Raw genomic sequence first — 25103 nt, 5'->3', positions numbered from 1 at the left:
GATGAATGCTGTTAACCATCAGAGGCTAAATAAACAAGATTTTACTATCAATAAACAGTGTCCTCGGATTGCAAAGGTCAATTTGACCACAAATAAAAGAAATACCATGAAAAAATGTCAGCACTCTCTGTTACAACTGTGTGTAGCCACATCACTGAACAAAGATGTATGAAAACCTTTACATGTTGGTGATTTTCTCCTTGTGGTAACACTTTACACCCAGGGTAAATTAATTCATGCAGAGTTAAGCATTAACATTTAATCAACAGTGCACTAGTCATCATTAACTGACATGTTCATGTTATCTAAGGTATTAATTTCTACACTATTTAATAGTTTATAAAGATATTATTAAATAATATATATTATTAAAGATACTATTACTTAATACAGTCATTAAGTAACAGTTAATTAATACAATAATAAGCATTCTGTAACTGTTGATAATTGTCTCTTGTCAGCTAATATATAAATTACAAAAGGGGTAGCATATCACCAGAGCAACCGCTAATTGCTGTGAGGTGTAGCTGCCATAGGCTAGTTAGCTCAGTTAGCCATGCAGCTACAAGTCTAGACGGTGAGCTTGGGGAGTGTTGATGCTTACACTGCTAGCACGGGAGCTTTAGACCGAGACAGACCAGAGCTAGCTGGTTAGCATGCTAACTTCAGTAGAGCTCTTCAACAAAAAATCTTACATATTGCACCTTTAATTAACACAAATGCCATGAAGTCCACAGCTAAGCCATTTAAAGCCAAGAGTAAACTGTTTTTTATAAATGTTTATTTAAGGATTGTCCATTTATTTGTCCATCCTTTGACTAATTATGACTGTTTTTTGGTATAGGTTGAGACCTGTGGACACAGTTAGTGGTCCTCATGTAAAGGTTTGCTTGTTCTGTTAGCCATTCATTAATGCTCTTTGTGACCTTTGTAAATGTCTTACATTCACAGAGGAAATAAACACAAGTTAAACATTTGCTACTCGAAATCAACTCATTATAACACCGTCTGTTATCAAACATGATTCATTTCAAATTCAAAGTGATGAAGACAGTATGCTAAATATGAAAATAAAAATGCACCATTTGGACCAGATGAATGATCGATTAAGTTGGATGATTGGGAGATTAATCAATGGTGAAGACACTCAGTAGTTAATCTACACCAGTGCTAACCAGGTGGAAAAAAACACAAGGCACAAGAAAGTATTATATTGCCACTGATATGCATGTTTCATCAGCATGTAAATCATCTGTGTAATATCTAGATTTCCTTGCCAATACATTCATGGCTGGCTGGGGATCATGTGTTGTAAACAGCTGAGAAACTTTCTCAGACCTAGATATCCCTGAGGACGCAGAGACAGACATGAGGTAATGTTGTGATTTCACCATAGCTGACTACTGTTTATGACCCTCATCTGTTTCATTCGTTACACTGAATTCTGTGGAGACAAAAGTTTACATGAATCCAGATTTGCTCACAGACACAGTCGCAGCAGACCCCTGTTCTCCAAAACAAGTTTCTGGCTCCTGATTGGCTGTTGTATCTGCCAGCCACGTGACAGGTGCTTCAGGAGGTGGTGTGCCTGCTATTTATCACAAGCGACCCTCCTGCTGCTTTCAGGTGCCCCTCGTAAAATTGTGTTTTGTCTTTTAAATTGCCTACAGCTTGTGGCACATGCAGTGATGGAATGTAACTAAGTATATATACTCAAGTACTGTACTTAAGTAGAACTTTAAGGTAAGGCTTATACTGTACGTTTTAAATACAGGCTCAATTACATTTGTGAATTGTGATTTTGTTGTTCTGCATGTCTGTCTGTCCTGGGAGAGAGATCGATCCTCTGTAGCTCTTGAGATTTCTTCCATTGTTTTTTTTCCCCCATTGTTAAAAGTTTTTTTTTTTTCAATATGGCAAGTTTTTCCTCACTTGAATCGAGGGCCTAAGGACAGAGATTGTAAAGCCGACTGTGGCAATGTGATTGTGATTTTGGGGTATATAAATAAAATTGATTTGATTGATTGATTTGATGATAATTGTTATTTTGCAGATTGCATGCTGCATCATAGTGGCACATTTTTTAATTAATCAACAATCTAATTAAAAGAAAACACTGATCCCGATAATCAGCAAAATTCTGAATATCGGATCAGATTATCAGCCAGGCTGATAATCGGTCAACCTTGATGTGTAAATATATGTATAATTTACATTTACTTGTACTCTTAATACTAAAATAGGCTACATTTATGTCCATTCATTCTGATTCTGATATTACTTTCAGATTTTTCCTCAAGTAGGCTACAAGCCCATTTCTATGGGTGACTTTAACTGTTACCAAAGTCATATTTAGGCTACTGTTACTTAAGTAGTCTATTACTTTTTGGGTACATTTGGTCATGAACAACAAATGTGTGTAGAAGCCAAACGTTTGATTTATTTATATATTTATTTAAGTTCAGTAGTGCAGAGCTACTTTATGTGAGTTTATGTGCATAAATCCAAAAGACAAAATTCCCGATAACACGTGAAGGCAGCAAAACTTCCCCCCTGTAAATTGAATGTCAGTGACCTGGCAGTTATCTACAGACGCGTACAGAGGCGACACTAGTGCGTCAGACGATCAGAGCGGGTTTGTGACTGACTCTTGTCGCAGCCATGAACTGTCTGAGAGCGCTGCGTCTGTCAAACTCTGTCCAGCTGATCGTCAAAAACACAGAAGCGGTGAAGAAGGTGTCTGTCCTCCAGCCGGCATGTTGTCTGAGCGCAGGATCAACCACCGCGTCCCAGCGACCACACTTGGACCATTTCCATCTCAAAATGTGAGTGTTTCTGGGTGAACAGCTGCCAGCATCTGGCAGGGATCCACACTCAGGCGTCATTCACACCGTTTAATGACTTTTAATAAGTGGAGAAGGACGTATTCAGATCCTTTAGTAAAAGTATTCGTCCACTGCATGTTAAAAGTCCTGCTTTGAAAATGTAAGCCTACTTAAGTAAAAGTATGTAACTGAAGGCTTATAGTAAATCCTCACATTTAAGAACCTGAACCATAAAAATATTTGTCATCTTTGCATGAAAAGTGATTAAGTATTGAATCATTAACTCTTATATAGCCCACTGTTATATTCTTAAGTCTATAGGCCTAATAAATTGTCTTATTTCATAAGCTTTTCATATGTTTGGTATGTAATTTTAAATTTTTTAAGGAAAATACATGTAGTGCAGTAAAAAAAAAAGTATAGTAGACTAAAAGTATAAATGGCATTAAAAGAAATACTTCAAGTAAGTTGTAGTAAAAGAAACACCTCAATTGTGCATTTCAAAATAGCTATACCATATATTACGGACAGGGGATGTACAGAGTAATAATGTAAAAACTTAATGGAAGATAATTCAGCTATGAATTAACAGTTAATGCCGGTCACATCAGGCCAAGTGTCATTTATCAGGATGTGTCGGCTATAAATCAGAGGCAATCAGCACTCTGAGGTGAGTTCACAGAGAACAAATCATCCAGCAGATAAACTGGAGGTACACCTGTCAGTAAGGAACTCCATAAAACTAAGAAATAAACGCAAGATCCTGCAGAATTACTTCATATAGCATTTCAAGAGGAACGATCCTGAAAAGCACAGTTCATAATAAATAGTTTTTTTCTGTCATATCGACGTATCAATAAATTATTTAAAGTTAAAGGTGCACTATGCAGCTTTTTTCAGGTCTTTAAACAGAGACAGAGGTCTTGATGCAAAAAATAGCAGTTTGCAAGACGTAACACGAGTTTTGAATCTGCTTCAAAGCCACATGTTTACATTTGTAAACAATAGAGCAAAACAGCGGGGTGAGAACAAATTAGAGCATAATGCCCATCAAGAAGTAACTAGAGCTGTGAGAAAAACAAAAAAAAAAAAAGCTACATAGTGCACCTTTAATATTGTTGTTTATTGGTCACATTGTAGTGACAATAGCAGTCAAGTTGTAGTTAACTTAGCATGATTGAATGATCCAGCTGGGCAACTGTCAGTTTAAATAACTTAAGCCGTGTGCCCATGTGTAAGTGAAAAACACACAAGAATGATCGCTTTACTGTTTTTAAGTTTCCTCTTCCCTTGATCAGGAATGTCCTCTCAAAGTCTCCGAGCTTTGGAGTGGAAGACATGCTTTTCTACACCATCACAGAGGGAAAAGAGCAAGTCCCCATTTCATACTTTAACTCAGTAAGTAGCTAAATGATCCATCCATCCTTCCATCCTTCCATCCATTCATCCTTCCTGCCTCGTTATAATGTTTTCATCTGGTCCATTGTTTGCAGGCCCTGAGGAAAACTGGCCTTCACCCGTCAGACCCTCGTTTAAAGGACTGCATGGAGAAGCTTCGACGAGCTGTTACGGAGTCTGTTGGTGAGGTGATGATGGACAGAGACCTTTTCCACAGGTGAGACAGTGGAGGACATGGACAAGTGGTTAGGACTGAATCAAATCATTAGTAAACTCATAGGCTAATGGTGTAGTATGACAACACTGCCTGCCTGGGATTATTTGGAAATGCACTTTATATCATGCTCAGTTATTTCTATTAGTGTTATCTACAGCCTGTATCTCCTTATGTCCAAAGAGAATTGTCTCCAGTTATGTCTCATCCTGCCGGCCACACACACATTAAACAGTATACAGTACAAGAGATAGGGAGCAGTCAGATCCAAAAAAAGATCCTATACAACACAGATCCTGATGTGCTGTGGTTTTATTTCTGTGTAAGTAAGTTTTACATAAACTGACGGTCTCTAATACAGCAGATCAACAAGTCAAACAAAGGGACACAACTTTTGGGCAACTTTTTAATGAGCGACAGTGCCCGTGAATTATGGATGTAATCACATAGTTGGCAGGAAGTATAACAATAGATTAGATTAGATTGTTTCTGGGAGGACTTCTCAGCGCTGTCTGTCTCTTGGTGTTTTGTTTTCCATTCACCGCCCAGTGAAGGCATGAGAGCGAGCTATTTTTAGTCTGACCTTCCCACAACATAATTAAGGATTTGTTATACGTGACCTGCTGCATTATTGTCTCTCAGCCAGTCTCTTCCATTTCTCTTTTTTCTTCCCTTGTCTCCGACACATATGTTTCATTTATGACAGGCGTAAGATCATGGGGTTTCGCATAAAGTCATAATAAATTCACCTGAGTAATGACATGAAAATCTAATATGTCAGAAAATTTGTTAACAGTCATTTCTTGGACCTGTAATCAGTCTGAAACATTTTATTTTTTTATCACTCTGGTCTCTCTTGATTAATATATACTGTAGCTAACCAAAAAAAAGTAATTAATCTTTCATGTTAACTCTTCAGAGTCATAAATTCTGCTAAACGTGGTGAAATATTAATTTAGTTTGGTCAGCCCAAACCTGAATGTGTGAAAGTCAGTGTAGTGTAGCATGTGTCAGGGCATGTCAGCCTTATTTACCGTCATGCTGATGAAAGCAAAGGCCTGTTGGTCAGACTGATAGCTTGCAGCTGCTGCCCTCACATCATGCACACAAACATGCACACACATGTACTGCGTCACAGAGCGTTTTTTCTACATTCGGTAGCACACATTTCTCATACTGAGTTACCTATTTCAGAATAGTTCACACTGATCTCTTTAATGACATGCAGCTCAGTTAACCTCAGTTAATCTCACTTAAAGTGCAGCCAAACACTTCATACATATCTCAGGATCAAATCTTGTTCCCAGGCACTGAGATTTGTCAGCCCACAGTAACACTTTATCACCTCCACAATGACCTAATAAACACTGACGACAGGAAGCATAATTATGCAGTATTTATCACTATTAGATATTTAAACTTTCATTTTCCTATTAATTCATTTATTGGTCATAAAACAAAAAATAAAATAACTTCTTTACTGCATGGACTGTACTACGTTCTAGTATATGCCAAAGAAATAAAACAAAAATGCTGCAATGTGCTTTAATAGCACCCAAAATTATATATTTATTTGAAGATAAAGTAGCAAAATGCAGCAATCTGCAGTAATTTGTTGTGCGTTATGTTTCAAATTAAAGTGATACAGTTGGGCCAAGTTGGTGATGAGTGAGAAAGCAGTTCATGACCTTTGAGAGTCATGTAGTCATTTAATTCATTTGGTGTCAAAGCCATGAAACATGATCCAGAAATGAGTCCACATTGACCTATATTGGGCTGACTGTAGTTTGAAAAACAAACTCTGTATTGAGAAATGTGTGTTAACAGTGGTAAAAACAGCAGTCATCGTCAAGTAAGTGTTCCTGAGTACCACTCCGGTGTCTCGTTTTTCTTTCAGGTGTGTCGGCGGAAACATCGTCCTGCTGATCCAGGCCTTCAGAAAGAAATTCATCATCCCTGAGTTTGACGTGTTCGCACAGAAGATAAATGAAATCTACACAACGGTGCAAACCCAAAGCGAGGGGAAGGTAGGCGTACGTTGTTTGTTTGTTCCTTATTGTAAAGTAATGCAAACAGTAAACAGTTATACTGATTGTTACTGTTGTTCTCTTGTGTTTTCTGGCTTTAGGTTGCAGACTACATCCCCCAGCTGGCCAAGTTCAGCCCAGAGCTGTGGGGTGTGTCTTTGTGTACAGTGGATGGCCAGAGGTGAGAGAGGCTGATTATCACACATCACACAATCTGCCTCAGCAGATGGAGTTTGTCCAGTCGTCATTGAATTCTGGATGATGAGACTTTTTATCCGTGTTGGCTTAAATGTTGAGATTGATTTGACTTGACTGATGCCGGGAAAGAGTGATATGTGGTGAGATTGCTATGTTAACTATACTTTCTAACATTGAGAATAAACCCTGAATCTCAACAGATTTGTAATGAATGAATGAGACTGTTTTGCGATGTTGATATATTTTCTTATTACATTTTTATTTTCAATCGCTGCAATTTCTAGGCCTCAGGAATCTTCTCTTCTATGTGAGATTGAAATGCCCTTAAGCAAGACACCTTACCCTCAAACTGCCCCAGTGTTGCAGCTGAGTTAGTACTGAATAGGTTTTATGTTCAGAGAGACTAGACACATTGTTTTCCAGATTCTTTGGGTTTTAAACGTCTGCTCTGTTTTCTTCCTCCAGGCACTCTGTTGGAGACACTAAGCAGCCGTTCTGCCTGCAGTCCTGCGTGAAGCCCCTTCAGTACGCCATCGCCGTCCACGAGGCGGGAACAGAGCTGGTTCACCGTTATGTCGGCATGGAGCCCAGCGGACTCAAGTTCAACATGCTTTCGCTTGATGATGAAGGTGTGTACTGCTTGAATGTGAAAAAAACATCCATGAGATATGATTTCCTGACTGCATCAGTGTTATTACTCACTGGATGGAATCAATGTCTTTCTCCTGCTGATCATATTTTCAACACATCATATATTTTTTAAGGTTTTTTTTCTCTGCTGCCGTGATAAAAGCAAGAAATGTAATTGTGGACATTGTTTTCTTTTCAACTAGAAAAAACTGACTGACTGTACACAGCATTTTAGTGCTAAGGCAGTCAGTCAATGAATTGAGTATTTGATCGTCAGAACGTTGTTTATATACAGTACTGTAAAAATATTCTGTGTATCACTGCATATTGAATATCTTATCTTTGTTGGTCAGACAAAAACAATCTACTGTTTTTTTTTCTATTTTCTATCCATTTTTAAAACATTTTATTGACTAAATAAACAATTTATCATAAAAAAAATCTGAATAGTGAAATAACTGATAGTTTAGTTAACTGATATTTAGTCATAACTAGCTTCTTTTTTTTCCCAAAATGACTTAACTCACTAACTCAGTAAATATTAAACTTGATTACGACACGCTCATGTTGGAGGATTGTTTCATACATACTCCATACTGATTCCACAATGTTGTTTTAGTTGGTTTTATGTTCTCAGATATTATACCTTGAACTAAATAATAAACACCGTGTAAAATAGAGCTATTATGTTGCATGAACTCATGTCAAAACTGTGTCTTATCTGTCCTCTCTCTCAGATAAACCCCACAACCCCATGGTGAACGCTGGAGCTATAGTGATCAGCTCTCTTATCAAGGTAAACAGATGGACATATACAGTGTATATTATTGATGAGTCAGCACATACAGTAAATCATTCTCCATTTATTAAAAAATCAGTGACAAAGTAACTATTTAATGAACTATTATTTGTACTTTGGAGCCACACAGGTGTTTTTGCCACTGGACAGGAATGACAGGAATCCGACTGGTTATGGAGATTATGGAAATGTTATTTACAGTACACATTATTTGAACATACTAAAATGTTTTTTTTGCTGATTGCTGCATATACTTTTATTCAACAGATACGTCTTTTATTGTCTTTATTTTTTACTTTTATTGAAGCATTTCTTTAACTCAAAAACTGTTTGAACTGATTCTGCAAAAATATTGATCTTGTTTTTGTTTAATAGAAAATCATTGACTTGGTCAAGTCCCATCAACCTCATAGGAAGTGCAGTTTCTTCTAGTTAAGCGTCTGCAGCTTGTTGAGTGAGTGCTGATGGGAGGATGAATTTAATGATAGCAGCAGCAACTTATTAATATGTCTTCAAAACATTTAAAAATCTTATCTCTCCTGACTGAATGTGGCTATTTTTTAAAGATATTCAAGGCTTGTTTTACGGATTCAAATCAGAAATACCAGGATCAACAGTTTAATGTTTTTTTCACTGGAGTCTGTCGTCCTGATTCGTGAGATACTCCCCAAACGCAACCTGAAATGCTCTGTGGTTTATGATCACTGCCTATCTTTCTTCATGCCATGCCAGCTGATAATACAATCCTAATGATACAATCAGTGATACATTCATGTGTTGTTTTACATGCTGTGCTATTAGTAGTACTGAGGTCATATGAATGTTGGAATGGTGTGAGTGTGGACATTACAAACAGCACATTTATATACCTTAACCTGACTCTCGTTTTGTTTTCAGCCTCGTTCAAATAAGGCAGAGAAGTTTGACTATGTAAGTAGACCAGTCCTCTTCTGTCTTCCTCCTCTGTTAAGAGAATATGACACTGATTATAATCTCACGCATCTGACTTTGTCTTTGTTCTCCAAGGTGATGGAGTTTGTGAAAAAGATGGCAGGCCAAGAGTACGTGGGATTCAACAATGCCACGTGAGTGTATTGTCAAATGCATTGGAGGTATTTTATGTTAATATATCTATGTTTTGCACACCTAAGTTGAATGACGCTGTGAGGCAAATTGCCCGTCCACTGCCCTGTTGCATTATTGATGCTTCAGTATTGACGAATTCTGCCTATCCGTCTCAGGTTCCAGTCAGAAAAAGAAACGGGCGACAGAAATTTTGCCATCGGATACTACATGAAAGAGAAGAAGGTCAGTTACAGAATGCTAAAATATGTAGGATTATAAATGCTTCTTAGTTTCTGTTGCATCTGTTTGAGATTAACGTTTACAGACCTATGTCTAACTGTTTGTTTTCTGACAATGTGATGCCACATACAAATAGGTCTGCAACAAACAAATTCTTTGTTTTCATTTTGCGATTAATCTGCCATTTATTTTCTTTATTAATTGATTAATCATTTAGTCTATAAAACATCAGAAACGAGGAAAAACTACATTTTAAAGTGTATATCAGTTTACTGTGATATAAAACAGGTGAAACCTGAGAAATAATTACTTAAACAATCAGTCGATTATCAAAGAAGTTGTTGATTAATTTCCTTTTCTTTCACTAATCGATTCATTGATTGTTTCAGCTCTACACATAAACAGCATTTACATTGGTAAGGATTAGCTATTACTTAGATCTTGTTGTCCGATAAAAACATTTTTTTATTATATTTTTTGCTTGACCATGATATCGTTTTATTATATTATGTTTGGTTTCATTTGTTTGAAAGGTTTCATGAGTATTAAATATTCATTATTCCTACAATATTACTTTAAAATCTTTTCACAAATGTTCTTTTTTTAGATTTATATAAAAGATCATTTTATTAAACCATCCATTTTTGCCACCATCATCACTTTGCTCGACCAACATCCTTTGTGTCTTCCTTCTTCATGTCCTCCCTCACACACCCCTCTGTGCATTGCCACACTATCACAGAGGGGATACACATGACCTTTTGACCCTGAGAGCTGTGCTGGTAAGGGTAATAATCCCTGGCAGGGTCTCTCAAGGAAAACTGAGCCCATTTGTCCAGGCTACGAGAGAGCCTTATGAATTGACCAAGTTATCCTTTATTTTTTGGTTGAGAAATCATCTGGTTTGACAAACTTCATGATGATCATATTTCATTCACCAGTGTTTCCCTCCTGGAGCAGATATGATCGATGCCCTGGACTTCTACTTCCAGGTAAACTGCTCTGCCATAAATGGAGCTTTTTATGAAGAACCATTAAACAACCTTTTGTCGTTATTGTGTAGCCTCATATGGATTTGGCGGGAGTGAAAATTCTTTCAATAGTGTTGACCATGAACCTCTTTTGGTCACAGCTTTGCTCCCTCGAGGTGACCTGCGAATCGGGAAGTATTATGGCTGCCACCCTGGCCAACGGAGGGATCTGTCCAATCACAGGCGAGCGTGTCCTGAGTGCCGAGGCAGTGCGAAACACTTTGAGTCTCATGCACTCCTGTGGCATGTATGACTTCTCTGGTCAAATGGCTTTTCATGTGAGTACTGTGCCATCTCACCACCTGTCTAATGATTTTTAACTGAAAGATGAATCAATGTTCAGTCTTCTAAGGAACACCACATCCTCTTGCTCTTATCTCTCAGGTGGGCTTGCCGGCCAAATCTGGGGTGTCTGGTGCAATACTACTGGTGATCCCCAATGTCATGGGAGTGATGTGTTGGTCTCCTCCACTGGACAGAGTTGGAAACAGCGTCCGGGGAATACACTTCTGTGAGGCAAGACCAAGGTTTTTACATTTGGACTATTTCTGGTAATGAAGAAGAGACTAAAATGTATGCAGACTTTTTATAGCATCAAACCAGTCTGATAGCATATGTTTTTTTTATTGTCTGCCACAGGTTGTTTTTTATAGCACAATATGATACAGAATGATGGAATGCGATACAATATGATTCGATACAATACAAAAAGATACAATATAATGCAATATGATACAATACGATACAATATGATACAATACTATACAGTACGATACGATACCATTGCGATATGATACAATGCCATATGATGCAACTGCATATGATACGATACGATACGATACAATGCAGTATGATACGATACATATGATATGATATGACATGATATGATATGATATGATATGTTACAATACAATACAATGCAATACAATACGATACAGAATGATATTATATGATATGATATGATGCAATGCAATACAACACAATACGATGCAATACAAAACGATAAGATACGATACAAATGACATATCTATAGACCTACAAAGCACATGAAACAGTCATAGCCATAAAACATATCACATAATAGTAATAATAATCAGCTTTGGATTAGCATAGAAGTCATTCTTCAGCCTGTTGTGTTTAAATGGGGGGACTCTGTAACGCCTATTTGAGTGCAGAAGTTGGTATTCACTGATTAGAACAAGAGTCAGAAGAGACACTGTTAGCAAGTTTTAGCATGCTCTTGTTGTAGGTTGCTTGAAAGGAGTGAGCCACAGGTTGACCAGTAATCTTTGCACACGTTTGGAGTTGATTATATAGCTTAAAGTTTCACAGATATGCTGCTGAGCCAGGTGGTTCTCAGCCCTTTCTAAGGCCCACTTCGAGTTGTTAAAAAAATTGCCAGGACCGCTTACACAAATAAATTTGAAAAGTAAAACATAAAATGACAAAAAAAGGAGAAAAAAATAAACTGGGCTGTGAGGATTTCACCGCATTCAACACACAGCACTTTTGGTTCAGCATCCCTACCTGCCATTATGATTCAAAATGTTATGCATCCTGGGTAATTTTTCCTCACCACACACTTTAGAGCTTTCACTGGCGCAGGGTTGTCTCCCACATCACTTTTTCATTTCATAAACTGATCCATTTTGTGTCACAGCGTCTGAGGGAACAGATAGCAGTGGCAATACACATGTTTCTCTCCACGTTTGTCACTGAAATTATGCATTTGAATTTGATGTTTTTCAGTCTGTGAATTCTTGGGCACATTTAGATATAACAAAAAAAAATGTATATTCAAAAAATGTTTTAATATATCCATTGGCAGTACTACTGCCTCTTAGGCTTATTGAATGCACTGTAGGGCCCGATGGTCGAGAATGGCTGTCTTACATCAGCTGAAGAAAGAATTGATGGCCTGCTTAGTCAGACGAATCAATTAAAGTTAGTGTGTCGCTGCTGTCTACCAAAACCAGAAACCTTAACGTTTAGGCTCAAACAATCAATATAATCGAGATATAAACTCCTTCCTCCTTCCTTTCTGTTAAGTCTTTCTGTGAAGCATTATAGTTTCCCTTGTCCTAAAACATAAACAATGCATAAGTCCTCCAGTGTTTTCTTCCTCTGACTATTATACTGTTTCTTATCCTCAGGAGCTCGTGTCGCTTTTCAATTTCCACAATTATGACAACTTGAGGCACTTTGTAAAGAAGCAGGACCCACGCAGGCTGGATGGAGACGACAGGGTTTGTTGCTTTTTTAGTTTGTTCTTTTTTGGTGTTTTTAATGTGTTTTCTTTTCTGCCTCTATGTTTATGTTCCTTCCGTGTAATTGCAGAACAAGTCTGTTTTCAATTTGATGTTCGCCGCCTACAGTGGAGATGTGTCTGCCTTGAGAAGGTACAGCAAACCTGATTATTGTTTTCCTGTTGTAACCGATGGCCTTCAGGATGTTTACAACAAGCCTGGGTATTGAAAAACATACAGATGGGTTACAAATGAAATGAAATGCAAACATAAAGTGTCTGATTAAAGTGTAATAAACAGCTTCAGTGCTGCTTGGCATTGATTTTCCAAGTCTCTGGATCTCTACTGGGGGATGAATACCATTTTTGGTGTCTTGATGATGGTAATGAGTCCTTTTATCAATTATGCAATTCTGAAATAGGTATTGTTGATCTATAGTTGAATTACTATTTGAGCAAAATGACATTTTAAGTATTCTGTTTTTTCTTTATATATCAAAAGAAAGACTGAACTGTGCTTTTTCGTTTTTCCTTCAGGTTTGCTCTCTCATCCATGGACATGGACCTGAAAGACTATGACTCTCGAACAGCGCTACATATCGCTGCAGCAGAGGGTGAGCTCCACATGATCTGCTCATCTGTGGTCCTGATATTTATTGAATCAGCAGCACTAAATCAGTTCCTGCAGGCAAAACTATAATTGAGTCAGGCAGCAAATCTGTATAACCGCTTAGAAATAAAAGCATTAAATCACAAAGCTCCTAAAGGTCAAAGACAGCATTAAAAAGAGCTGAAAATTATAAACTCAAATAAAACATGGACAATGACAGAAAAATAACAATTGTTGGCATGTACATCTGATTCTCCTTTTAGTTTTGTGTTTCCTGTTAACTAGGTAACTTTGGTATTTTTCAACATGGACCATATTTTAATGGGGACAACAGTTGTTGAAACTGGTCCAGTACTGAGGGAGAACGCTGCAGCTGGAAACCGCAAAAGGGGCTACTGGGTAATCGTCTTCTACACTTAAAGTGAAGATTGCTACTCTTAAGTTTCTGACAACATTATTGAAAACATCCCTACACAATTAGACAGTTTTGTTAAAGAATGGGATCCTTTCTTGCCAAAGCCACCAGACCTCAGTTGCAAAAACAGCAATTTTATCATTGTAAAACACATTTCATTCAAACCAGACTATAACTAAATACAACCATTTTGGTTTATTCGTACGCTTTTCCAACAGTCACCAACTCTTTGGTCGAAATAAACCCTTAATGTGTCATGTTAGACGTGAGAATTCAGATCCCACACACTGTTTTGCTTGCCATAAATTACTGATTCCTGAGTCTGGTGGCTTTGGCAATTTGGCATTTCCGTGTACTACTGTTGCAGCTGACGCTGCAAAGACAGCGTCAGCAACTTGGTTACTGCTAACAGCCTGGCTACAGTCCAAAGCAAAAAATGACTGTAAGAATCCCAATTTGACCTAGAAACCCCAACTGCAGTGCTATGAAAAGGCAGAGTAAAACACCTGGTTGTATTAATAAGAGGGCAGGATTGTTACTTATGATCATAAGAAAGAATGCAGGTTTTGAACCATCTCAAGTCCCTTTGGTAAAGAGAATCACGTATCAGAGGGGGAACAGACTTTGACACAACACCGGCTCTCAATCGAGTGAATGTCTGTCAGTTCATTCTTGTTTTACCTCGGTTGCTTTCACTCTACCTCTTCGCCTTATTCATTTGTTCCACTGTTACCTGGGGATAGCGAATGAGTAAAAACAATTCCTGTTCCTTCCTGTTTTGGTTGCGCAATTGAAGACACGCTTCCTTTGTACCTTCATTCATCGTTCTTTTTTTCAGGAAAAAACAAGCCCCGTGGCAGACCAAACAGCATGGTGAAAGCGAGGTTTATAGGGAACCAATCTATAAGCAGATGGTATCATTCTCTTAAATCAGTATTTACAACAGAATGATAGGTTGAAGAATAAAAGTTGCCAGTTTTACAGACATCTATGTCTGCAGTGATCCTTTAATTATGCTGTCAGACACTTAAAATAACAATCTGAGCCTGTCAGTGGCAAAAACAAGACAAGCCCTTTAAGCGGAAATAATTTGATGGGGCTCGATTGCCCTGACAGCTGACAGCTGCAGCAGTCAAGCTCAATACTGGACCAATTTCAGAAGTTGTCGTCCCCATTAGTCACTTAGACACAAAAGCATCATAATGTGATTATTTCTTCAGCATAGCGCCATCCAGCTTCAATATTAGCAGAGAGAGTTAGCCAGAGCAAGTGAAAGCATTAATGAAAGTGTGTCACGGATATGATGAGCAGTAACATTTCACTCCACTGGATACCAACAATAATAAGGTGAAACGACATAACAAGTCCGTCACCACACGCTCTGGCATGCTCGCTGTAGTTTTTAAAATGACAGAATATAGAAAGCTACAGATTTCAGCTTCGACATACTTCATTTTTAATGAGGATCGCTTGACACAGAAACCGAAGGGTTCCTTCATCACACGCCCACAAACCTGTTAAACCTAGTTGAAAGGATAAATGTGTTTTACTTGCATTGTTTGCTGACATATGTTGCTGTTCTTCATGTTACACTGTTAATCATTCAGTCCCTCAGAAGTTCTGTACGAAAACAAAATGTTTCTACGCCTTACTTTATATTTTTATCTTAAAAAAAAATTAAAGTTTTTCTGTGATTGACACTGAAAAGTACTTATACTTGTTAAATTGTTTGTTTTGACACCAACAGCAGCAATTAGCGCTAAGTTAGTTTTTGCATCATTCGTTTCATGATTAACTGCAGAGGCTCAGTACCTACATTATACAAAATCCATAACGAATCAGCTCACAAACACCATATGGTCGATTATTTGTCTTCTGTTGTGGTCTTAGTTTATCCGCAGCACAAGTTTAATGCTCCACTGCAGTCTCTTCAACACTAACATTTTTCATAAGGAGCCTTGTGAGCGAGTCATTTGTTTACGAGATAAAAGTGGGAGTAATAACTGTTTTCATCCAAAAGAAATAGGCAGAGCTTCTGCACTCTGGGGGAATTAGTCATACGTCAGTTTTTTTCATTTTTTGTTCATATTTATATTCACCCATAATATGTTGTGTTATTAGATAAACTTGTAAATCAGGGATTTGGGGGCGGCATAATCTTAAGGTATATGTTGCTCTTGCATTGCTTTTTGACACCAAAGTGAAATCCGTTTTCAGAAAAAAAGATTGTCTCTATCTACAAAAGTATGAATATAACACTTTTGTTTTTGCTCCGTTTTTTATCCACACAAAAGAATCTTTCCTGAGCACAAGTTTGTTCAAATCTGTGTTAGTGAGCAGCCAAAGTAATCCATCCTCCTGACAGGTGTGGCATATCAAGATGCTGATTAAACAGCCTGATTAGTGCACAGGTGTGGCTTGGACTGGCCATCCCCCCACCCCCGAACTAACCCCAAATGTATGCTAGCGAGTCTGGCTCAATGGATGTAGGCTGTTGGTATAAGTTACCTTAACACTAAGCTGGTTGCTAACGTTAGTCTACAAACCTGAACAAGCTAGCAGCTCTTACCTTTTCTTTTGGGATTTAGCCATTTTAATGCCAGGGCACACCTACCCACATGCAAAACAAGTTCCCCGGGATGCTACCTAGCTGACAGGGGTGCCATTTTTGTAGCATAGGTTTAGCCCCGCCCAGGATGATTGTGATTGGTTTAAAGAAATGCTAACAAGCCAGAGTGTTTTTTTTGCTCCTATACCAGAATAAGAATAGGTGCAGTGCTAGGTGCCTAGTAGCTAGATTCTAGTTTTCCATTTTTTAATACATTTGAAAGTAATGAAATAGAGAGACAACAGCAGTAGTTGGTCGCCTGTCGAAGCATAGCAAAGGTTTTTTTTATTTATATTTTTTATATAATGGGGTGGACATTTTAAATATATTTGAATACTGGGGGGTACGTTTCCCCCCCTCAAACACACAATTTACTTACGGCCCTGATCATATTCTCCCTGTTGTCTTTTCTGTTCATTCTCAGGTCACATAGATGTGGTGACGTTCCTGACTGAAACCTGCAAAGTCAATCCATTCGTAGAAGACAGGTGAGATCGACATCTGTAACATCTGTCTCTTAAACCTTTAACTTTATATTTCACTTCTCCAAATGTATGGGCTTTAATTATGTTTAACTGTTTTGACTTCAAGTCTGTTTTTCGTTGTTTTTCGGTATAATCAACAATGTTTTTTTCCTATCCCCTTAATTACAAGCTCATTTTGCAGAGAAAAAGCTATAATGAGATGTTCTTCTTTTCCATCTGTCTCCTGAAACGTGACTTCTAATCCTAGTGGGACTAAAAGAAATGCTTGAATGAGAGTAAAAGGTTGTTACCGTTAATTGAAAATGTACAATTATTTCTCAGAGCGACATGCGCTAACATAACCACAACACGCAGAATAGATAATTAAAGTAACTCAGTGTCAGTATATGAATTGGCTGTTGGTTCATCATCTAGCAGTAGTCTAGTTGACATTATGTTCTCGCTGGCTTGCTGGCACAGACCATTTTATCTCATTTGCTACAGCTTCTCTGTGCGACACACACACAGCCTCACACCCAGATGTAGATCTCCATGCTGTTCGCCATAATTGCCGTTTTAGGCAGCTCTTTTTTTGTGTTTACTTGCAGCTGGACTCACAGACTGGTATTGAGATAATTCATGTAAAATTCATGTTTATTTGGAAAGCGAAATTGTTGTTTATCCAAATCCTTCGAACAGAGGTGGCAAGTGCAAAATTAGCACCACCCATAGAGTCACAATAGACATTTTTATGGGAGACACACCAGGTTGAATTTGCCAAAATTTTGATAGAATCTACGTATCGTGAATCCTTAATTGAATACTGAAACGTGCAATGCTGAAGACTTTCCCGCCTGCTTCCTTCTCTCTTCCTCTTAACCTTCGTTCATTGCTGTGCAGGTGGGGGAACCTCCCAGTCGATGATGCCACACAGTTCGGGCACGATGACGTGGTGAAGGTGCTGAAAGATTACCAGCAGGTCTGCAGCCAGCAGGAAACACAGCACACTCGGGTCGTGCATTCCCCGAAGCTGGACACCATCGAGGGCATGGTGTGATGTCCCAAAAACTGCAGCATGTTGGGGCATTTGTGCAATCTGTCAAGTTTTGAAATACGAAGCTCCATTCGTAGCACATAAAATAAGTGCAGAGAATATGACGCCATAAACATAAATGAAATATGCAAAGTGAATAGGAGAAGATTTATAAGTGAAAGGGAAAATGGTATGAAGACGCAGATAGAATATAAAGCAGGCGAGAAAATACAATCCAGACACAAAGGGCAAAAAATAATAACACAACAAGCCAAGAGTAAACAAGATTTGTGTGTGAATAATGGGATGCTGCGAACCGACTCAACCTTTAAATCAGTGCTGCTGGACACAATGTTCATGTTATAGTAAGATTCATGCATGTTCCAGAGGGAAGCAAAGCAGACAGGAAACTCAAAAGATGGATTTTTGTACTTACAATGCTTCTCTGCTTACTTACAGCAGAACATTTCACTGTTATTTGTTTTTATCATTCTATTGTGCCTTCTTGAAACCTTTAAATACGTAAAACTAACTGTTATGTTTGGATGTAAAATCAAATTTTCGGTTTATTCCAAAAGGGAGACGAAGTAAGGAATTGTACATGATCCTAATAAACTTAAAGGGTAACTCCCCTAATTTTACACATTAAAGTGTGTTTACAGGTCCTGGGGAGTACTACTGCATATGTGAAAGAAGTAGTTTAAAGCCCTTTGTGGCTCCAGAGGAAGCTGCATGTAATCTGATAAATTGCCACCAATGATGTCACTCAGAGGCTAGTTGCATTGTAGGTAATATAGGCACCAGGTTTTGAAAGCAGTCCACTGGTCCGGCATTGCTCTGGTTCAACAGAACCAGAGATACCGCCAATTTATCTCACGCATTCTTTTTCCATTCCAAAACCCGGCGCCTACATTACCCAAAATGCAACTCAGCCACTGAGTGACATCACCGGAGGCAATTTATCAGATTGCATACAGCTTCCTCTGAAGCCACAAAAGGCTTTATACTACTTCTCACGTATGCAATAGTGCTCCCCAAGACCTGTAAACACACTTTAATGTGTGAAATTGGTGGAGTTACCCTTTAATGTCTGTGAGATACATTGTATATATTATGTTCTTCAGCTGTAAATACATTATTATGTGCCGTGTCTATGCTAATTTTTTAGTTGCATAAGCAAGAAATTTAATGGAGTAATTTATTATGTGAAATATTTTGACATTAAAGACGTCTATTAAACATTTTGTATTTATCCACCACCCCTTGTGTCATTCTGTTTTGATTTTATTCTGGTATTCAATGCGTCATGCAGTCAGCAATTTGTTCTTAAATATTAAGCAGCGTGTGCTAAATCAGCTGAACGTAGGATGGAATACATGATGAAGAAGCAGCAGGAGTGCTGTCAGGAGGTGGTCGCCACTGAATTGTTTTAAATGCTATTAGTGTGGGAGTGTGCGTGGCATAATTATTATGTTTCTTTTGGAAACAGACCGTAAAAAAAGAGTGAAGTAATAAGGGATTCAGCCGGGGCTCGAGAAGATAAAACTAATGTGTGCTGAGTCATGTCCAGCTCATTTGAACAGCCTTACGTTTCTTTATTTATTTATAGATTTAGAGTTAATCAGTGTTGACAGACTGTCCCTTTAGTGACCTGGTTCATGCAGCTGATACCAACCGAGATGAAGGCAGACACGACGGTTACGGCTTCAGTTGTCCTGGCCTCCACCAGATGGCACTGTGCCCCTGTCAAAGAAAAATCCGTATTCTCGTCTGTTAACCCACAACATCCATGTTAGAGGTGCAGAAAAAGAACATTAAGGGGCAGAATAGAGCTTATGTAAGACTGACCTGTCGTCCAGAGAGACTGCTGCCACCTGAACAGAGCGTGTGGTCCTGACACACTCTCACATTTCACCCCTGCAGCAACAGGCAGGAATTCCTGCTTCAGCTGGGCTGTCAATACACCAGCAGCTAAAAAGACAACATTTTTAGACAAGGGCGAAAACCCTAACCTCTTTGGTGGAGGAAATCATTTCTAGCTGCTCTCAATGTAGTTGTAGTTGTTTAAGTCAGGACCCAGGTCTCTCTCAGGTGCAATATAAATACTGTCCAAGTATCAAAATGCTCAACCAACAGAGAAATATAAATATCAGCAGAACTGATATTGCAACGTGGTTGGCAGCGCCTGTTCAGGCCTGTGAGAGCTGACCAATCAGAACAGACTGGGCTTTTCAGGAGGAGGGGCCTTAAAGAGACAGGCACTCAAACAGGGGGCGAATAGAGGTGCTGCAGGAATGGACAATATGAGAAAAATAATGTAGACACCCAAAATAAAAGCATATTTTCGTGGCTATGTCGATTTAAATTCAGTATAATGTGCAATATATATATTTTAACAGTAATCAGACCCAGCCCTGGTTACCCAGTACTGCTCCTGTATGTGAAAGGCCTGTATATGAGCACTACAGAACACAATTCAGACATCCAGCTATCTGAATGGTGAAAGGAAAACTAATTTCCTCGTTAATGTGAGCCCACTGATAAGAGAGGAAGAGTGAATATGGTGCTCACTGTTTTCTCCAAAGCATTCAATAAAATCAACCATTAGTGGACGATCATTATCTTGTGGAAGCTCGTGCAGCTTTCTGCCTTAAGCAAGACAGCAGCAGAGGGATCAATCTGTGTCTTCTGAACTGGAGACGCTCGGCTGTTTGCTGCTGTGTGTCGCTTTCCACAATAATGTTAGTCTTGGACCCGGTACCCTTCGTGGATAAAATAAATTGTTTCACCGTGGCAGACAGGTGTGTACCTTGGGGAGCTGTAATGAAACCAGAACATCAAAGACAACTTTAATGAGCTGGATTTGGAATGACTTTAAATCCCACAAGATTTTTTTACCACATTTTCAAGCTGAGGAGATGGAAAAAATGTGATTTGGTATATAATCTACCCTGGCAGGAGTTGCAAGAGAGCAAGATTGGTTTTGATATTCCTAGCCACGTTGTAATGAGGTTTCAGGGGTCGGTCCATCACTTCCGACCAGACTGAAGTATTGAACTATCTGATGGATTGCTAGTGAACTTTGTAAACATTCATAATCCAGCCCGTTGTTGCATAATCCCCAGGATGACTCCTAATAACATTGATGATCGCCTGAACTCCTCCACTGACACCACCAAGAGGTTGATGTTATTGCAATTTCTTCACAACTACTAGAAGGATTGCAATTAAATTCCACATCTTCATATCCTCCCCGGGATGAGTTGTAATAATACTAATGATGCTCTGACTTTTCATTTGATGCCATCATCAGGTGTTTAGTTTCTGTTGATAATCAAAACTGCAAAACTAATATTATTCCCATCAGCCTGATGTGTTTAGAGCTAATTGGCAAATATCAGCATGTTACGACGCTAAACTGAAATACCCGCTAAACATCAGAGTATTTTAGCATGCTGATGTTAGCATTTAGTTTAAATCGAATGTGTGCCCAAGTACAGCCTCAGTAGCTAAAGTTACCATGCTGGTAATGAAATTATTTGACAGTTTTCACGTGAAGAATTCACATAAAACATTTTGTTTTCTGGCAGAATTGAAGACCTCGAGTTACTTGCCAATCATCTTCCAAACAGCAGGTACATTTTTCTAACACACAGCCCAAATCTTATTGGTGTTGTCTGCTGGTTCCCAACAGTGGGGACGAGTTGTTTGGCTAACTGCAGGTGCGTTCGGTTATTGAATGGAGGTTGTTGTGGGACAAGATGTGGTCAGTTGGCAGCGAACCCAGCTGGCGTTAAAGATGGCTTTAATGGACAAACCTGTGGAGACCCATGAGTCAAACAGAATATACCAAATACTACAACAGCATTTAGATGACTGTATCAATTTGATACTGTGAGCACTTCTGAGAATATTAGGCAAAATTGGTATTCTCACTAGCTTACCCCTGACAGTGTGTTGAACATTTTTCATCACAAGAATATGATTAATCAGGCAGAAAACATGATGAATGAGTCATAATTACTCCGACAAGTGAACTGTTTCTCATTAAAGCTGAGAGCGACAGAGATATTACAGATGCATTAACATTTTGATTTAGTTCCATTGGCTGAGAAAGTCTTAAAAAATATTGTTAGCCATTAATATTGTCTCGATTAACTCGTGTAACAATCAGTCATTAGATTTGCCATCTTGCCAATTAATAGCTCAGAGCGATGTGCTGCGATTATTAAATATGTAACGAGCCGTTGTGTCCATTTGGATAGAAATTGAGGATTTATTTGAAGTTTGCATTGTAAAGTAAAAGAAAAGTGTTTTTTGGTGCAGAGAATCAACATTTTACCAATCAAAACATCCAAAATATAAAAGTAAATATCCGACTTCTCTCTGTTTTCTTAAATTGTCGACAGTTTTGAATATTTTCAAGTATTTTGAGGCATCAGACTTGACTTTACTGAGAATTTCCTGCTGCCTTTATGCTTTTACTCCAGGACGGATTAAGGTAAAGTAAGTACTTCAAAAATACCTCCACCAAAACCAGGTAAAACATGAAAAAATGTCTTACATGTGAATATGTCAGTAATGATTATAATTCAATAATATCACATAAGCTTTTCACTAAGCATTCTTTACACTAAAGAGATTTACATTTCCCTCCAAGCATAAAACAAGTTTGGATGTTCCTCTCACGCGTCAGACAGGCAGTTGGTGTTTCTTTCAGCTTAAACACACACCAGATGCCTGTTTGTGTTACAGCAGGACGACATGACAGGCATTTACTGTAGGATGTAAAGCTATCATCGGCACCATATGGCCACGCTGCTGAAGAGACACAATGACATTTCACACACACACACACACACACACACACACACACACACACACAAACACACACATATGGCACTATGCAGAGGTGGAAGTAACTCGATGCAACAACTCAAATTCCTATAATTAAGTCATTCTTTGGGGGGTACCTGTACTTTTGAAGCCTGTAATTGTACTCGTACTTGAAGTGACTACGACTAAAATAGTTTTTGTTGATTCTGGCAGCCCCTTTTGACAAAAGTTGTACGACACCAGCGCCTGCTGTTGTAAAGATCTTTGCTAGAGTGTGCTGGCAGCGCATGCATTTGTTTTGGAAGAGAGACAGCAGGATGGATCGCGATGAGGTAATGTGTTTGTATGTGATTTTTATATGTGATAAATGTGATCAGACCCAAGCACAGGCATTTATAATAACTATAAAACAAATAGCAGTCTTTTTCGCAGATGGCCTCCTTTGCTGTTACAGGTTGTTTATAATCATCAGAGGAATCACCAGACTGTTTCATAAACACTTAAAAGGTCCTCGTAGTCACTTTACACCATAAAATCTGCTTAGTTGCTTTTATAGTCATAATTCAGTACTGAGTACAATTTGGCTATCTAGTCACAAACGGCCGATGAAAACCCTGACAGCCGGACAAAAACCCACAAAACTCTGCAACAGGTCCGGAGAGGTGACCAAGACCACTGAGCAGAACAGAGCAGGAGTTGGGAGTAATTAAGACTGAAGATTTGGAGAAACAGAAACCCCTGCGGTTAAGAAGTAACTCACACTCTGAGTAGCGTTTGAGAAGAATACTTTGTACTTTTACTTAAGAAGAACAGAGACTCGGCATGGATGTGATCCAGGTTTCTTGACAGATATACCTGTAATTCGCTTCCCTTCATACAAACTTTTTAAATATTTCAAGACTTTCAGAAAGTGTCAAAGGTGTAAGAACAATTAATGTATTTCAGGTGTTTTGGATGGTCCGCCCACGACGACGACTTTGGCGCCTCACAGAGCTTTTGTTGTTATCTTTGGGAAAACTGGCACGTTGTTAATGAAGTGATGTTTTCGGTCTGAATGAAAATGTTATTAGTTTACTGCATGAGATATCCATCATTCAGCTCCTGTTTATGAAAGCACTCTTTCAAAGAAATGTTCACACTTTTGATGTTTTTGTTTGCTTTTCATCTGATATCCACTTCATCGTTTTTGACAGCTTTTTCCGTCCCCTGTGACTGCGGCAGCAGATTCATATATTTTATCACATCAGATTGACTTGAGTAATTTTTTGCAGCAGCAGCCAAGGGGATTTTCTCGGTTTGGATTTGGAGATGATTTGACAAACTGTTTGACACGTTTAAAGGTATGTTTTTGTTATGAATAAGGCATCCATCTCAGAGGTGGCATAGTATCATGAATTATATTCAGTTATGAGACACAGCAGTATTTCTACTTCTTTACATTTCCATGAGTTTCCTGCAGGGACTCTGATCACCTTTCACAGTCCAATGATGGAGTGATGGACTCCAGCACCCCATGACCCTGAAACAAGATCAAGCATGTAGAAGAGCACGCAAATGTAGAGTTTTCTGTCCCTGTGACCCTCCGAGGAAGTATGTGTGTATGTTTGCATGCTGTAATATTAATGTCACCTATAGTATGATCTAGACCTGCTCCAATTGAAAAGTGTCATGAGATAACTTTTGTTATAAATCGACACTACATGAATAGAATTGACTTGACTTGACTTGCAGACTCTCAAGGCCTGTGATCCTCACCACCGAGGGCCCTCAGAGTTGATGATTGTACATCTCGCTCTGAATCTGTGCATATTTTTAGCTACGCAGATGACGCAACATGTAATGTAACAGTGATAAATCTGCCAACAAGGCTGAGGTGGGGTGGTGCAGGACAAACAACCTGGGTTTTAAACATTGATAAAACCAAAGAAGTGATAATCGACTTCGGGAGGGGTGAGGTGGCCCCACAGGGTTGACTTTTAAATTCCTTGGCACCACTTCATGCCATACTCAGAGGTGGAAGGTCAATACAAGCAATATAATTAATAAGGCCAACCAAAGGCTCCACTTGCTGCGCCAGCTCATTTTGCCAAGTTTGGCTTGGCTGGATAAGCGATAATGCACTTCTGCAAAGCTACTGTGGAGAGTGTTCCCGCCTTCTCAGTCACAGTGTGGTGTGGCAACACGACCGCCCTTGAAGGAGGACAGCTGGAAAGACTTGTACGCACAGCATCTAAGATCACTGGCGGTGATTCTTCCCTCTGTTTCCTTCATTTATGCCACAAGGCGTGCAGTAGAGAGTGTTCTCAGCCTCTTCCATTTCCTCCCCTCAGGAAAGAGATTCTAGTGTTTTAAGTTTAGGAAATCTCGCCTCAGGAACAGCCCACATCCTGAGGCTGTCCGTTACTTGAACTCGGACACAAAGGCACTTTTAGCAGCAGGGGCCGGCTAACAAGTAGGTAGCAGCG

General features: G+C 38.8%; 1 protein-coding gene across 1 annotated transcript; it reads left to right on the top strand.

Annotated features, from left to right (window-relative positions):
* The first annotated feature begins 2608 nt into the window (after nt 1-2608).
* Nucleotides 2609-19061, top strand: gls2b (glutaminase 2b (liver, mitochondrial)). The gene is made up of 18 exons (XM_073467898.1): nt 2609-2825; nt 4124-4223; nt 4319-4440; nt 6335-6464; nt 6566-6645; nt 7128-7291; nt 8030-8088; nt 8989-9021; nt 9118-9176; nt 9333-9399; nt 10338-10388; nt 10529-10705; nt 10812-10943; nt 12581-12673; nt 12765-12826; nt 13210-13286; nt 16730-16793; nt 17670-19061. Exons 1-18 carry the CDS (start codon nt 2662-2664, stop codon nt 17824-17826), a joined length of 1791 nt encoding a protein of 596 aa, XP_073323999.1. The 5' UTR covers nt 2609-2661; the 3' UTR covers nt 17827-19061.
* The last annotated feature ends 6042 nt before the right edge of the window (nt 19062-25103 follow it).

The sequence above is a fragment of the Pagrus major genome, chromosome 6, assembly GCF_040436345.1.
Source record: "Pagrus major chromosome 6, Pma_NU_1.0".
NCBI lineage: Eukaryota > Metazoa > Chordata > Actinopteri > Spariformes > Sparidae > Pagrus > Pagrus major.
Note: the sequence above shows the minus strand (reverse complement) of the source record. Positions and strands in the feature narration are given on the sequence as shown.